Source organism: Dendrobates tinctorius, unplaced genomic scaffold, assembly GCF_039654945.1.
Source record: "Dendrobates tinctorius isolate UK_male_01 unplaced genomic scaffold, ASM3965494v1 ptg000016l, whole genome shotgun sequence".
Lineage (NCBI taxonomy): Eukaryota > Metazoa > Chordata > Amphibia > Anura > Dendrobatidae > Dendrobates > Dendrobates tinctorius.
In genome coordinates, this window is record NW_027361684.1 from 79887693 (window position 1) to 79905361 (window position 17669).

Consider the following 17669-nt stretch of genomic DNA (forward strand, 5'->3'; position numbering starts at 1 on the left):
CTGTCCCCGATGAGGCTCACAATCTAAATTCCCTATCAGTATGTCTTTAGAGTGTGGGAGGAAACCGGAGCAAACCCACGCAAACACGGGGAGAACATACAAACTCTTTGCAGATGTTGTCCTTGGTGGGATTCGAACCCAGGACCCCAGCTAACCACCAGCTAACCAGTGGCTAACCACTGAGCCACCGTGCTGCCCCATGATCTTCCATGGTCAAATGTGTGATATGTCACCATTGTTGTACGAAACCATTATAATAAAGATACACAACTCAACATATGGGGCCTTCTTTAGATTGCAGTTATAACTCACATCCTACAATCCAAAGGCTAGAAGAGTCAATGATCACCAAATTGTACAATTACATTCTGTGCACTCCTCCTATAAAGGCTGTATTTTCAATTCCCAGCCCAACCAACACTTATGACATCACAGGCATATATAATGCTGTAAGTTTGGTTCACGAGGATGGGAATATGGCAGAGAAAATGTGTCTGCAATATATCTGTGAATTAGCCTTTACTGCATGAAACAATTGTGCCACTGCAAAGTCTCTGGCAGCCCATCTCCTCCTCCTCTTCAACTTATAACCAAGAAGTAGAATTGTAGTTCTTATGATGACTCATGCAGGGAAAACAAACTTTCTGTTTCTACATAGAGCTTAGAAAGATTCAGGTAGTCTGTTTTTAATCATGTGGATATCAAAAACAGGATAAAAACATGTTTAAAAATTGTTTGCCTTGCTGCGATATTCTTAGAAGATTCTTTATTGTCCACTACGCATTGCATTACTGTACTGGCATCTTTATCAAGTATAAAAAATGCAACAAGGAAAAGAGACTTCCTGCTTCTCTATAGAGCTTAGAAGGATTAAGCTAGTCAGTTATTAATTATGTGATGGCATAGAACAAATGGAAAAGAGAAGAATTAACTGGGTAAAAGGTAGAAGGGCAAAATGAGGAATTGTAAGTACACAATGTTGTATAATATGACAAGGAGTGCTTCTTTAATGAATTTATCATATCTTCTCAGTGGCGTTTGCTTCCCCTTGTATCTCACTAGAGACTGGAGTAGCATTTTTTGAGTAAGAAACGGGAGCACTTTTACTGAATTTGATGGTTGGGCATAGCCAAGCCCCATCCAATTCCAGCTCCTCCCTAACAGCCCATTTTGACAGAGGTGCTTCAAACTGGCATGAAAACTCCGGAAGTTGCAAAATTTTTTGCGTAACTTGGTGCTGCAATAGAATTTTGTGACTTTCCAAAGCGTTTTACACTAGTTTTCTGGCATAGAAGCTTTTATGAATCACTCCCTATATATTTTTGGACTTTGTTGTATCTGCTTATCATATGTGTAATTTTTCTGGGTACTAAATGGCCCTATTTAACTTGTCTTTGTATGATTTAACGAATAAGCATCTTGTGGCATATTCAGCATGATAACTATTTTTCAGAGAACTACATGGCACGGCTTATCTAGATATTTTATAACAATAGGTGTGTATGGGTATATACAGTATATAGTATAAAGAAATAGAGCAAACGTGATGTATTGCACCTTGTTTAAATATCGAGATTATAGCTTTCTGTGGCAGGAGATGTAGGAAATGAATACTGCCATGTTTCCAATGATCTTAAAGCGAATCTGTCAGCAGTTTTGGCCGATCTAAGATACGACCACTGCCTTTCAGGGCTTATCTACAGCATTCTATAATACTGTAGATAAGCCCCCAATCCGACCTGAAAGATAAGAAAAACAAGTTTTATTATACTCACCTGAGGGGAGGTCCGGTCCAATGGATATCGCAGGTCCCGGTCCGGTGCCTCCCACCTTCTTATGATCGCCGCCCTCCTGCTTGCTTCATGGCTCCCCAGTGTCTCACTCCTGTGCTGGTGTATTTCCCTGCCCTGTTGAGGGCAGAGCAAAGTACTGCAGTGCGCAGGCACCGGGAAAGGTCAGATAGGCCCAGCACCTGCGCACTGCAGGAATTTTGCTCTGCCCTCAACAAGGCAGATAAGTACATCTGCGCAGGAGCGAGATGTAGTTGAGAATGTGAAGTAAGCAGGAGGACAGTGGAATACAGAGTTTGGCCACTAGGGGGAGACACAGTACAGAGAGAGAAAAGGTCTTAACAACAGCTAATGCTAGGAAAAGCCAAGTCATGGTGGGCGGAGCTAGTGGAAGAGGAGAAGGGGATTTAAAGGCTGAAGGGATAAAAGGGGGAGGTTTCGAGACCTAGGAGGAGAAGAGCTCAGGAGGAGACAGAGGGAAGAAGAGCTCAGAAAGAGACAGAGGAGAGAGACAGAGAAGAAGGAAGAGAGAGAGAGCAAAGAAAGGGGGGTGGTCTCGGAAGACAGCTGCAGGACAGAGAGCCTGGGGGACCGAACTGCTGGAGAGCTGGGCACTGAAGCGAAGTAGGTGTGGCAGCGGGTGGACGGGCCGAGTAGGTGAAGAGCTGTGGCCGGTAAACTAAGTCAGGTGCAGTGAAAGAGCCTAGAGAGCCGGCCCACTGGGAAAGCAGAGGAGGCAAGGGAACAGGCTTGCTCACGGGTACCCAGGCAGGTGTGTCGGAGATGTCTTAAATTGCTGTTACTGAAGAAAGGAACCAAATAAAAAGAAAAACCTGTTGATACAACTACAGGCTACGGATTCTTGTCTTTGGTAACGACGAAAGCGTGCTGTAGGGACCACCCCCCTCAGTTGGCACACGATCCTACAACAGCAGTCTGGCTGTGTTGTCTGGACTTCACTCTATAACAGCAGTCCCACTGTGTTGTCTAGACTTCACTCTATAACAGCAGTCCAGCTGTGTCATCTAGATTTCACTATAACAGCAGTCCAGCTGTGTTGTTTGGACTTCACGCTATAACAGCTGTCAAGCTGTGTTGTCTAGACTTCACTCTATAACAGCTGTCAAGCTGTGTTGTCTAGACTTCACTCTATAGCAGCTGTCCAGCTGTGTTGTCTGGACTTCAATCTATAACAGCTGTCTAGCTGTGTTGTCTGGACTTCAATCTATAACAGCAGTTAGTGCAATATAGCAGTGCAATTGTTACCATCTACCTTCCGTGTCTCCCCTTTTCCTCATAGATTGTAAGCTTGCGAGCCGGGTCCTCATTCCTCTTGGTACCTGTTTTGATCTATGTGTCTATTGTTATGCTGTAATGTCTATTGTCTGTAGAAGTCGCCACTAAAATGTAAAGTGCTGTGGAATATGTCGGCACTATAGAAATAAAATTATTATTATTATTATTATTATTATTATTATTATTATTATTATAACAGCAGTCCAGCTGTGTTGTCTGGACTTCACTCTATAAGAGCTGTCCAGTTGTGTTATCTGCACTTCACTCTATAACAGCAGTCCCTCATTGTTGTCTAGACTTCACTCTACAGGGTGGGCCATTTATATACATACACCTAAATAAAATGGAAATGGTTGGTGATATCAACTGGATATCTGAAATTGCTACACGATGATGTGTCGTCCTCTTTATGCATTGAAGATGTCACATTCCCTGAGCTTTTCCAGCAAGATGGTGCACCACCACATTATGGGTGTCAGGTCCGAGCATTCCTACAAGGAATCTGACCCCTTTAGACTAGCATTTCTTCTGCGGTGTTGCTATCAGTGTGTCAAGAGTGGGAGAAGAGGGTTGCATTGACAGTCCAACACAATGGGCTGCCCTTTGAACACATTTTATAAGTGGTCATAAACTTGTAAATAACTCATGAAATAATAACGCTATGTTAAAACCAAGCACACCATTGTTTTTATTTTGAAATTCTCAATAAGTTTAATGTGTCACATGATCCTCTTCCCATTGAAAAAATAAAGTTGGATCAAAAATGGCCAACTTCAAAATGGCCGCCATGGTCACCACCCATCTTGAAAACTTTCCCCCTCCCATATACTAATGTGCCACAATCAGGAAATTGATATCATCAACCATTCCCATTTTATTTAAGTGTATCCATATAAATGACCCACCCTGTATAACAGTAGTCCAGCTACAACGCCTCCTTTAACAACACAACAGTATGGCTGTGTAATCTGGATCACCCCCTATAAAAGTAGTCTATTAGTGTAGCTTGGACCTCCCCTAAATATTTAGTCTGGCCTTGTAATCTGGACCATTCCCTACAACAGCAGTAAGACTATACAGTCTAGACTGTTCCCCAGTCTGACTTAAGATTACCGAACACCTCCTATAACAGCAGTATAACTGTGTAATATGGACTGGCCATCCATAACAGAAGTCTAGCAGTGTAGCCTGGACCGGTCCTAAATAGGAAGTATGGATCTGTAGCCTGGATCACCCCCTATAATAGCAATAAAGCTATACAAATGCAAGAAAAAAATCAGCTCGCCTGTCTGATGCTCAGCAGAAGTACTCCAAGTGATAAACCAAATGAGTAACCAAGTGAAAAAGCCAGTACTTGCAGCTTCATAAAAAACGTCTTTATTTAATCCAGATTTAAAAGCAGCAATGGTAGACACAAGTGACACAGAAAAAAACTCAATAACAGGAGGCATGAGAGGACATAACACAGGGACCTAGAGGTGGAGGGGGGCCCCTGCAGGGTGGCTAATAATGAGGGCAATCTGGCCTGTTTATCCGGCCCTGAGGCTCCGGGGGGCCCTTGACCAGAATACCCTCATGTGCGGTGGGCAGGGAAGTGATCTCTGCAGCTCCGCTGCCTACAAGAGAAAATAGCAGTGGAGCTGAGCTGCAGGGATGCGTCCTGCTTCCTGTCTCTGACACAGCGCGATTGGATGATGTCATCATTCACCATGGCTGTGCCAGAGAGAGGAAGCTCCCAGGACAGTGATGCTTCAGCTGCAAGGGAGCGTCCGGACAGGTGAGAGATGCTGTGTGTGTTTTGTTGTATGTATGTGTGTTGTGTGTGTGTGTGTGTGTGTGTGTGTGTGCAGAGATGAGTGATGGTGTGTGTGTGCGTGCATGCATAGCGCTGTAGGGGAATGTGCAGAGAGGTAAATGGTGCTGTGTGTGTCTGTGTGTAGGTAAAGGAGAGGGCCATTATGGGGGTAATGGGGAGAAGGCAATGATGGGGTGATGGAGAAGGCAATGATGGGGATGGTGGGGGAGGAAGAAATTATGGAAGTGGTGGAATGGGCAAGGATGGGGATGGTGGGGGAGGAAGAAATGATGGACTTGGTGGAATGGGCAATGATGGTGGTGCGTGAGAAGGCAATGATGGAGGTGGTGGAAAGGGCAATAATGGGGTGGAGGGGGAGGGAATGATGGAGGTGGTGGAATGGGCAAGGATGATGGTGGTGGAAAGGGCAATGATGGGGGGTGGGGGAGAAGGTAATGATGGAGGTGGGGGAGAAGGCAATGATGGTGGTAGTGGAAAAGACAATGATGGGAGTGGTGGGGAAGAAGGCAATAATGGAGGTGGTGGAGGAAAAGGCAATGATAGAGGTGGTGAAAAGGACCATGATGGGAGTGATGGAGAGGGCAATGATGGTGGTGGTGGAAAGGACAATGATTGGGAGGAAGAAATGATGGAGGTGCTGGAATGGGCAATGATGGGGATGGTGAAGGAGGAGGAAATGATGGAGGTGTTGGAAAGGGCAATGATGGGAGTGATGGAGAGGGCAATGATGGGGTGGTAGGGTGAGCAAGCAATGATGGAGGTGGTGGAAAGGGCAATGATGGGGTGGTGGGGGAGAATGCAATGATGGTGGTGGTGGAAAGGACAATGATGGGGGGGTGGGGGAGAAGGCAATGATGGTGGTAGTGGAAAAGACAATGATGGGAGTGGCGGGGAAGAAGGCAATAATGGAGGTGGTGGAGGAAAAGGCAATGATAGAGGTGGTGAAAAGGACCATGATGGGAGTGATGGAGAGGGCAATGATGGTGGTGGTGGAAAGGACAATCATGGGGAGGAAGAAATGATGGAGGTGCTGGAATGGGCAATGATGGGGATGGTGAAGGAGGAGGAAATGATGGAGGTGGTGGAAAGGGCAATGATGGGAGTGATGGAGAGGGCAATGATGGGGTGGTAGGGTGAGCAAGCAATGATGGAGGTGGTGGAAAGGGCAATGATGGGGTGGTGGGGGAGAATGCAATGATGGTGGTGGTGGAAAGGACAATGGAGGTGGTGGAAAGGGCAATACTGGGGATGGTGGGGGATGAGGAAATGATGGAGGTGGTGGAATGGGCAATGATGGGGTGGGGAGAGAACAATAATGGGATGCATGGGGAGGAGGACAATGAGGGGTGTGGGGGATTGGGATGGGGGAAGGGGAACCTATAATGGACTGAGGAACAGGGGGAGGTGGAGGAAGACATTATGTCAGGACCACCGCACTGCACTTGCTCACTGAGCCAGGGTGCGTGTCCTGAGTACAAAGACTGTGCACAAAGATACCTGCGGAGCGAGCAGCAGTGGTGACAATGCATGCTCCAGGACCTGAATCACGTGACTGCTGGGGGCGTGGCCTAAGCTCCACAGAGCTAGGAGCTGCAGGGAAACTCCTAGAAGGGTAACTACAGGACAATGTTACCAAGGAGCATAGACAGAGACAGATACCAGATCAAGCCGGGTCAAAGCACGAGATAGCAGGACAGTACCAAAGGGCTTAGACAGAAAGAATAGTCAGGACGTAGCAATAGATCAGAAAACCAGAACAGGTATTAGACGATACAATAGGGGTAAACTGTAACGGAGTAACGATAGCCAAACCAGGAGGTCAGAACCAGAAAAGACAATGGTACCAAAAACGAGAGACGGAGTACAGAGTGAAGGAACAAGCCGGGTCATACACGGGAAGCAAACAAACTATGCAGAGTACACACACACCAGGGGTCAGACACACCAGAATAGCAGTATAACTGACAGAGAATGCCAGTATGGAGTGAGCATAAATACCCCTCCCAGATCCAAAGAGAGGCCGGCAATGTTAACCCTGTCAGAACAGGACATTAACCATGTCCTAACCATGACACCGGCAATGTTAACCCTGTCAGAACAGGACATTAACCATGTCCTAACCATGACAATTATCATTGCTATTATGTTATTATAAGTGTTCATAGTGTACTCACTTGTTATGTCTAACACAGTCCCTTAGTATATAGTGTACGTACTTATTATGTATAACACTGTCCCCTAGTATATATTGTACTCACTAATTGTGTATAACACCATCCTTAGTTATATAGTTTCCTCTTTTATTATTACATACCATCTTCTCTATTTATATATAGTGCCATCCCTTATTATATAGCTTCCTCTGCTGTTATTTACAGTGCTGTCTCTTACATAGTGTATTCTTTTTAATTTTGTTATTCACAGCGCCCTCTTTTATTATATAGTCCCCTCTATTTTTCAATATAAACTGACTGCTGATGGAGGAGCCGGTGACCAGATGACCAGTCCATCAGGTCCTCCATTAGAAAAGAAGCTTTCCCATGCTCCATCAGCCATCATTGCATTATATATCTAACAAGACAGGACAGTATGTAATAAAAAACATGACTCTATATAATCCAATATGTAAGGGACGGTACTGTACATAACAAGAGGGCACTGTATAAGGGACGGTAATATACATAATAAAGGAGACTATGTAATATATATACATGTATGTGTGTGGCTATATACAGTATATATATTATATATAGCTTTGTCGCCATAAACGGAAGGAGGCTCAGACACATTTCTTGCACAGGGGCCCCAAGCTGTCAGTGTCCGCCCCTGACAGGAGGGTAACACATACAAGCCTCCAAGCCAAAGCTATACTGTCTGACCTGACTCATACAGTCATGGCCAAAAGTGTTGGCACCCTTAAAATTGTTCCAAAAAATGAAGTTTTTTTTCTCCCAGAAAATTATTGCAATTACACATGCTTTGTTATATACATGTTCATTTCCTTTGTGTGTATTGGAACAGAACAAAAAAACAGAAAAAAAGGCAAATTGGACATAATTTCACGCAAGACCCCAAAAATGGTCCAAACATAATTGTTGGCACCCTCGACTTAATATTTGGTTGCACACCCTTTGGAATTAGTAACTGTAATTAATCGCTTCCTATAACCATCAACATGCTTCTTACAACTTCATCTAGAATATTAGACCATGCTTCTCTCAACATCAACTTTAAAATCTCTCCACAGGTGTTCAATGTGATTTAGATCATTGCTGGCCACTTCAGAACTCTCCAGTGCTTTGTTGACATCCATTTCTGAGTGGTTTTTAAAGTATGTTTGGGGTCATTGTCCTATTGGAAGTCCCATGACCTAGCACTCAAACCCAGTTTTCTGACACTGGGCACTACATTGCAACCCAAAATCCTTTGGTAATCTTCAGAATTCATTATGCGTTGAATACAGTCAAGACACCCAGTGCCAGAGGCAGCAAAACAACTCTGAATCATCTTTGCACCTCCACCATATTTGACTGTGTTCTTTTCTTTGTAGACTTCATTCTGTTTTCGGTAAACAGTGTGATGTTTATGACGTTCTTTATCAAAAAGCTGTATCTTGGTCTCATCTGTCCACTAGACACTTTCCCAGAAGGATTTTGCTATACTCAAGTACATTTTGGCAAACTGCTGTCTAGCTTTTTACTTCTCTGTCAGCAGTGGGGTCCTCCTGGGTCTCCTGCTATAGGGTTTCGTTTCATTGGAATTTTGACAGATAGTCGTTCTGATATTGATGCACCCTGAGCCTGCAGCACATCATTGAATTTCTTTTAAACTTGATCAGGGCTGCTTAGCAATCATCCAGACTATCCTGCATTGCTACTCTTCATCAATTTTTCTCTACCGTCAACGTCCAGGGAGATTAGCTACAGTGCTGTGGATTGTAACTTCTTGATCTTGTTGCACACTGTGGACTAAGGAACATCAAGATCTCTGGGGATGGACTTGTAACCTTAAAATTGTTGATACTGTTCAACAATTTTGGTTCTCAAGTACTCAGACAGTTCTCTTCTCTTTCTGTTCTCCATGCTTAGTGTGGCACACAGACACACAGTGCTAAGATTGAGTCAACTTTTCCCTTTTTGTTATGGTTTCACGTGTGATATTCATATTGCCCACACCTGGTACTTGTTAAAGATGAATTTGGACGAGCATCACATGCTTGAAACAAAGTTGTTTACCCACAATTTTGAAAGGTGTCAACAATTTTGTCAGGCTCATTTGGGGGGTTTTGTGTGAAATTGTGTCCAATTTGCCTTTCTTTTTATTTTTTGTGTTCTTCCAATATACACAAAGGAAATAAAGATGTCTATAACGAAACATATAATTGCAATAATTTTCTAGGAGAAATATTTCATTTTCTTGAACAATTTCAAAAGTGCCGACACTTTTGGCCATGACTGTATAAAAGAAGTCTGAATGAGTAGTCTTGGCTTCCCTTTTCCGCTATCCCATGTAACAGCAGTCTGAAGAAATAGTCTGGGATGCCGTATTACAGCAGTCTTGCTGTTTAGTCTGAGCTTTCCCTAATTTTTTGAATTTTTGATTAGAATCTAACTATGAAGGAAGATGTTATAGTAAAGCAGCATTTTTAAATTAGCTAGGTATAAGGCCAAGATCAGTATAGGCTCACTAAGAAATGCATCTTAAGCCTCATGCACACAGCAATGTTGAGACTGTAGGACAACACACAGAGTTACTGATAAGCGAGTATACTCGTTGCTCGGGTTTTCTCGAGCATATTCGGGTGTCCTCCGAGTAATTTGGCATGCTCGGAGATTTAGTTTCTGTCGACGCAGCTGCATGATTTGTGGCTGTTGGACAGGCTGAAAACATGTGAGGAATGCCTGTTTGTTAGGGAATCTCCAGATGTATTCAGGTTGTCTTGCAGCCACAAATCATGCAGCTGAGGCAACGAAAACTAAATCTCCGAGCACGCCAAAATACTCAGAGGACACCCGAGCATGCTAGGAAAACCCGAGCAACGAGTATACTCGCTCATCACTACACAGAGTCTCTGCAGCTCTGAATTACAAAGCCACAGGCTCTCCATGTGCTACTATATGGTACTTTCTTATAGAAATTTAGAATGGGCCATATATTTCTACAAGATGTTAAAGTATAAAATAGAAATCAACTTGAATATCCTTAGATAAAAGGGACTTAATGATGAACTCCATTACAATGTCTCATAATTTAATTTACTAAAAAGAAAAATATATTACTGCTCGTCTTATAATAGCAAGACTTCGTGATTTAAAATATATATATATATATATATATATATATATATATATACAGTTAGGTCCATATATATATTTGGACAGAGACATTTTTCTAATTTTGGTTCTAGACATTACCACAATGAATTTTAAACAAAAGAATTCAGATGCAGTTGAAGTTCAGACTTTCAGCTTTCATTTGATAGTATCCACATTAAAATTGGATGAAGGGTTTAGGAGATTCAGCTCCTTAACATGTACCGCCCTGTTTTTAAAAGGATCAAAAGCAATTGGACAGACTAAATAATTGTAAATAAAATGTTAATTTCTAGTACTTGGTTGAAAACCCTTTGTTGGCAATGACTGCCTGAAGTCTTGAACTCATGGAAATCACCAGACGCTGTGTTTCCTCCTTTTTGAGGCTCTGCCAGGCCTTCACTGTGGTGGTTTTCAGTTGCTGTTTGTTTGTGGGCCTTTCTGTCTGAAGTTTAGTCTTTAACAAGTGAAATGCATGCTCAATTGGGTTGAGATCAGGTGACTGACTTGGCCATTCAAGAATATTCCACTTCTTTGCTTTAATAAACTCCTGGGTTGCTTTGGCTTTATGTTTTGGGTCATTATCCATCTGTAGTATAAAACGACGACCAATCAGTTTGGCTGCATTTGGCTGGATCTGAGCACACAGTATGGCTCTGAATACCTCAGAATTCATTTGGCTGCTTCTGTCCTGTGTCACATCATCAATAAACACTAGTGACCCAGTGCCACTGGCAGCCGTGCCTGCCCAAGCATCACACTGCCTCCGCCGTGTTTTAAAGATGATGTGGTATGCTTTGGATCATGAGCTTTACCACGCCTTCGCCATACTTTTCTCTTTCCATCATTCTGGTAGAGGTTGATCTTGTTGTTCTTCCAGAACTGTGCTGGCTTTTTTAGATGTTTTTTTAGCAAAGTCCAGTCTAGCCTTTTTATTCTTGATGCTTATGAGTGGCTTGCACCGTGCGGTGAACCCTCTGTATTTACTTTCATGCAGTCTTCTCTTTATGGTAGATATGGATATTGATACGCCTACCTCCTGGAGAGTGTTGTTCACTTGGTTGGCTGTTGTGAAGGGGTTTCTCTTCACCATGGAGATTATTCTGCAATCATCCACCACTGTTGTCTTCCGTGGGCGTCCAGGACTTTTTGCATTGATGAGTTCACCAGTGCTTGCTTTCTTTCTCAGGATGTACCAAACTGTAGATTTTGCCACTCCTAATGTTGTAGCAATTTCTCGGATGGGTTTTTTCTGTTTTTGCAGCTTAAGGATGGCTTGTTTCACCTGCATGGAGAGCTCCTTTCACCGAATGTTTCCTTCACAGCAAAATCTTCCAAATGCAAGCACCACACCTCAAATCAACTCCTGGCCTTTTATCTGCTTAATTGAGAATTACATAACAAAGGGATTGCCCACACCTGTCCATGAAATAGCCTTGAAGTCAATTGTCTAATTACTTTTGGTCCCTTTAAAAACAGGGTGTCACATTCTAAGGCGCTGAAACTCCTAAACCCTTCATCCAATTTTAATGTGGACACCCTCAAATGAAAGCTGAAAGTCTGAGCTTCAACTGCATCTGAATTGTTTTGTTTAAAATTCATTGTGGTAATGTCTAGAACCAAAATTAGAAAAATGTTGTCTCTGTCCAAATATATATGGACCTAACTGTATATGCAGGAAAAAAATGTACTTATAGCTAAAATTCACTGTACATTGTCACATATCCTAATTTGTATGTTATTCTCATTTTCCTGTGTAGTTTTAGATTATATCCTGCGCAAGAAATATGCAAATCAAAACATAAGAACATGTTTTTGGTTGCAGAAGAGTTTCACACAAAAAATTAGACATATAATTACTTCCAATCGCAAGAAGGGCTCAGAGTAATGTTATTATAAGCAGATTAGACTCTCTGGAGACCCATAGTCAGTATTAATATTGTATATCTTCTTGAAATTGGGAGTTTCACACAATAAGGCTCATTTATACTCCTCAGATGAAGGAGGCATTGTTCTGATCTTTGTTTTGTAAAAATGCAAATATGTTTAACAAGGAACAAAACAACAATGGATGCGTCTCTGTAAGAATCCTCTGCACCAATGAAAGCAGGTTGCAGGATGCAGTAACAGACAGAAGGCAGAGCAAGGGTTAACAAACTTAACAGCTTTAATTTAACAGGGGGTGGACTCCTCACAGGGAAATGAATGGTTAAATGAGAGAATAGCAGTCCAATTATAAAGGATATGGAGAGCTAATAAGCAAAATGACAGCAGTTCTTTGGTGCACTTAGCATGTCATGGGTCCTTCAGGCTGCAGGTACTACTTGGGGATTGATAGTGCCAACAACGGCTGGCGCGGTGTTGGTCCAAGGACATTTAGTTGACAATGGTGGTCCGTCTTCTGGCGGCAGTGGTCGGTCTCTGGCACCTTTCGCTGAGCCCCTAATCCATGTAGCTTATGTGGCCGGAACAAACAAGGCTGCAGCACTTCCAGGGTCGACCTTGGACAGGTAGGGATATGCCGGAAAGGTGGGCCACAAACGTCTATCCAGCACCCGCTTCTTCCTTTGTGGCACGTGCGCTGTACTCACGATCACCACACGCACAGCACCTCGCTTTCTGCCAGTTACTGGGTACACTGCGCTTCCCCCTCTGTAGTCCCCGCGGATGTCGTCAGGAATACCAGGACGTGGGCCGGTGCAGTCCTGTTGCTCAAGGGACGGAGAACACCTCTCTCTGTGCTGCGTACTGCCTACACCTGCCAAGACTGACTGTTTCCGCGTGTGCTGTGGCTGCTGCCGCTTAGCCATGCCCCCTGCTTCCGTGTGTAAAGGTCTGTCCGGTCTCTTACTCCTTCCCCCGGACAACAGAGGATAAAGCCCCAACAGTTCAGGACCCGGCACAGGAGAGATACCTACGGCCCGGTTCTCCTTCTTACACTCCTCCTCTCCTTTAGCTCGCCATTCCACGGGCGAGAGTTCCTGCAGCAGACGTCGGCACTCCTCCATCTCTCGGATGATTCATTGCCAAATAAATTGGTCCTGTTCGTAACAGTTGGGTGGCACTCCAGCTATGGTTGGTTCTGTGCGGTGTAAATCAAGTTGAGTAGTGGAGTCAGGTTGAGGGGGCGAGTGCGGGGACACGCCCAGGTTCAATGGAGCAGTCATCTCCTTCTTACACCAACATCCCATAACCTAAAGCTAAATCTGAACCCAACGCTTACTCTGAAATTTACTTAATTTATCTACATCCACTTTAAAACAATGTTGGATATTCTTATTAAAGGGATTTTTCAGAATTCGGACTATCCATTCTCAATCACCATATTCCCCCATGTAAAATAAAAACAGCCAGCACCCACCTCCGGTGTTGGCAGTGTTTCAGCAATGTTGGTGCCGGGTCTCTGATGGGGCTTGCGTGATGTAATTATGTAACTTGAACTCGGCAGCCAGCAAATGGACAGCTTCAATTTCACTTCCTTTGGATGTAACTGACATCCGGAGGAGGTCGAAGAGCAGCAGCAGCTCTCGTTTCTTCTGGATGGCAGTTTTGTCAAAAGGAAGTGAAAATTAAGCTGCCCATTAGCAGCCACTGATTGGCTGCTGACCCAGTGCTGATGTAGCTGGAACAGAGCAGACACTGGATGGAACTACAGATTGTTATTATTTTACATGGGGGAATATGGTGATTAAGAAGGGGTTATCGGAGTAGTTGACAACCCCTTTAAAGAGGCACTCCTCTAATCAAAGTTTTTTCCTCTTAATATATTGCAGGCATCATAATTTACAGCACTGTGTACTTACAATTGCTCATTTTGCTTTTCTACTCAGTTATTTATTATCTTTTTCCTGCTATCTTCAGAGATAGGAAGTCTAACGCTCCTGAATTTATCATTCCCCCTTGAACTCCTGGCCCTGCTGCTCCCTCCTCCCCCTGCCATTGTCTTTTGCATTGTCTTATAACTTGTGCAGAGAAAATTGATCTCCTGTTACTACATAGAGCTTAGAAAGATTCAGCTAGTCAGTTTGTTATCACTTAATGTCATAGACCTAATAGAAAATAGAAGAATTATCTGGGTAGAAAGGCAAAATGAGCAGCTGTAAGTACACAGTGCTATGTAATAAATTAAGAGGATCCAAGTTTTGATGGGAGGAGTGCTATTTTAATCTAGCTGTAATGTAAGTAGATAGCTATAATTAGAATGTCATTTACCGCACCAGTCCTTCACTTCTCATCATCCTAAGGGTACCGTTACACATAGCGACATTCCAGCGATCCCGACAACAATACGACCTGGTAAGGATCGCTGGTACTTCGCTTCATGGTCGCTAGTAAGCTGTCATACTGGCAGATCTACTCAACGACGCAGCAACAATACGGCGATCCGTATAATGACTTTGGCGGTTGTTGGAACCTTGTCGCACAGCAGCTATTCTGACTACTCAGACCTCGTTAGGCGTGAGTTCTGAGTCACCAACGAGGTCGCTCGTTGCTGTTATGGCGTCAAACACAGCGATGCATGCTGGCCAGCGGGACACCAACAATCAAAAAATGGCCTAGGACATTCGAGCATGATCAGCGAGATCGTAGCGGGGGCCCGGTTGCCGCTATGTGTCACACGTAGCGAGATCGCTGGCGAGGTCGCTGTTGCATCAAAAAACCTGTGATGTTTCAGCGATCTCGCTATGTGTGACGGAGCCTTAAGTATAGGGAGTCAAATGGTTTTCACACATTCCTTTGGCAATGTATACGTTTTGTCCTTGCACCTTCCACCCCCTCCATGCCCTCTGTAAAAGCTGTTCCACTCTGGACTGGATACTGCAGGAGAAATGCTTTGCTCACCTCAGTTTCCCAGCAGTATTAGTTATTAGCAGGTAACGCCAACTGCTTGGCCTGGTCCAAAGACCTGACAAGAAATCCCCTTTAATAAGTGATAATTTTAGCATCCTATATGTATGGTAAAGGAGTTGTCCGGGTAAATGATATTGATGACCTATCCACAGAATAAGTCATCAATACCAGGTCAGTGGAGGTCCATTATCCAGCAACCCCACCGATCAGATGTTATTCGCTCTGGCAACCGAATGCAAACACTGAATAGAGCTTAACAACACAGCTCCATTCTTTTCATGTATAACGGCCGCTACCAAGAACTGCAGATCAGCTGTTTGTCTTTTAAATAGAAGATAATCTATTATATTCCCCCCAGCACATCGCTCTACTGTAGGATGTGTGTCAGCATGGGGTCCAGCTTTGAAGAACTATAGTATACATGTAAACTACTGTGTACATTGTAATATTAATTGTTTGAATGACTAGCCAACTTAAAAAATGTAAATTTTTGTAAGAAAAGTAAATACAATTCACATTTTCTTTTCATTCATCCAGCACTGATGGTTTGACTATTGGGATGACAGGTAAGAGAATCTGTCAGCAGGTTTTTGCTATATAATCTGAGAGCAGCATGATTTAGGGGTAGAGACCATGATTTCAGCGAGATGTCACTTACTGGGCTGTGTTTTGCTGTTTCCATACAACCAGTGTTTATCAGCAGCAGATTATCACTACAGGACAAGCTGCCTCGTGCCCCCTAGTCCAACCACACCTCCAACGCTGATTAGCAGCTCTTTGTCACTATACATTGTACACACAAAGCTGTTGTGTGGGTGAGGTAAGTGAACTCTGCTACATCTGCAGCAGAGAAAACAGACTATTGCTGCTGCTGCTGCTGCACTCAGTATACTAAGTGATATATCACTGGAATAAGAACAAAATAAAGTCCCTTTTACTGAAATTTACGGTAGTGAGTGCCATTCCCCTTGCATTCTTCTGTATCCCGTAATTACTGGCGTGCGCCTCTGTGCACTTGGCCAGAAATAATACTCCATTGAAGAAGTAGAAATGCCGACACTTTTGCTGAATTTGACAGGCAAGCATAGGCACGCTCCGTCCAGGCTCCCCTCCAGCGCTGCCCATTTTGGTGGAACGCTGTGAAAAAGGCGTAAATTTTTTTTAGACCAATCAATGTGTTTCAAGACAGTTTTCTGGTTTAAAAAGATTGATGTATCGGCCGTTTTAGGTCTGTAAAAATAACATTACTTAGACGCCATCCCTGTAAAATTTGTGTCCATTCTTAATACTGGGTAGAAAACGTTTTTCAGAATACAATAAATTATTAAAGACTAAAACACTGACCAAACAGTGATGAAAAGCCAATCCAAAACACTAGTGAAAATCGGTCCGAGAAATCACAGATGTCTGAATGAGACCTAACTGCTATCTTACACTTTAATCCTGTGATGATAATGCGATGACTAATAAAACATAGTGGCAGCGTATTGTGAGGCTGAATGGCAGAAGGGACAAATGCAGTTATTTTTATATAGAGAGAGTTACGTGGAAAACGTAAAAAAATACAGAAGATTTCTTTAAAAAAATTGTCTAACATATTTCTAACATTCACATTGCCTTTGACATCTTGGCTGAGCTCCTATAATACGTTTTTGACCCGGTGCCCATTCACATCAACGTCCACATGTCGACTTTTCAGACGAACTGTTGGACATTGATTAGGATGGTTGCGTGCATCTATAATGTGTCCTTCTGGCAAGGCTGCACAGTTGTCATGTGGACATCAGAACAAAGCAGCTGCAGTACCTTCCACCAGTGATGTCTCCACATGGTAATACGGTGGCTATAAAGGGCTTTTATGGAACTCTCTAGCTGGTTCTCCCTTAAAATGAGCCTTGATAAAGCGATGCGTCGAGTCTCCGATGGTCACGAGTCACCGTAAATATTGCTAATTCCAATTTTCTAATCACGGCTTTGTTCATACTCTGATCTCTCCAAGAGATTTCAATCAATTTACATTTTGCCGATAATTATGTTCTTATTTCCTGCACAGACACAGTCATTTGAAGACATAATCACCGCCATCATGCCTAATGCTAATAAAAGTACCCGTAATGAATAAACCAAGTGTGCTTTCAGAGACGAAAATGTCACATAAATTGTATGAATTTTATTAGCGACTCAAATCCTATCGTTAATGAGACTGTAAATATATTATGGTGCATCGAACCATAGAGAAAAATAAGTGTCTGGTAATAAATTTGTTCCTCTAGCGAGATGTTGTTATTTTTTTTAATGCAGGGGTGTTGTGTTGATGAATATCATGGCTGCCTGTTCTTCTTTGCAGGTTTCTCTCACTCAGCATTTACGTTCGGTATTGAAAGCCACATCAGCCAGTCCAACATCAATGGGACACTAGTGCCACCTGCAGCTCTTATCTCCATCCTACAGAAAGGTTTACAGTATGTGGAAGCTGAGATCAGCATCAATGAAGTAAGTGCCTCCATTCATAGCATCCTAACAACACACCACTAATGCATAAGTACATGAGCAGCTGGAAGTGGCCATAGGCTTTCATTTGGTTCATACCAAGAGATAAACTGT

The 17669-nt window shown here is 43.2% G+C and overlaps 1 protein-coding gene across 3 annotated transcripts in view; it reads left to right on the plus strand.

Annotated features, from left to right (window-relative positions):
• TBL1X (transducin beta like 1 X-linked) overlaps positions 1-17669 on the plus strand; it is a 489223-nt gene that overhangs the window by 365701 nt on the left and 105853 nt on the right. For all 3 annotated transcript variants that reach the window (XM_073565980.1, XM_073565981.1, XM_073565979.1), the window contains one exon: positions 17413-17558. In XM_073565980.1, the coding sequence (XP_073422081.1) occupies positions 17413-17558 (146 nt within the window). The remainder of the gene's footprint in view (positions 1-17412; positions 17559-17669) is intronic.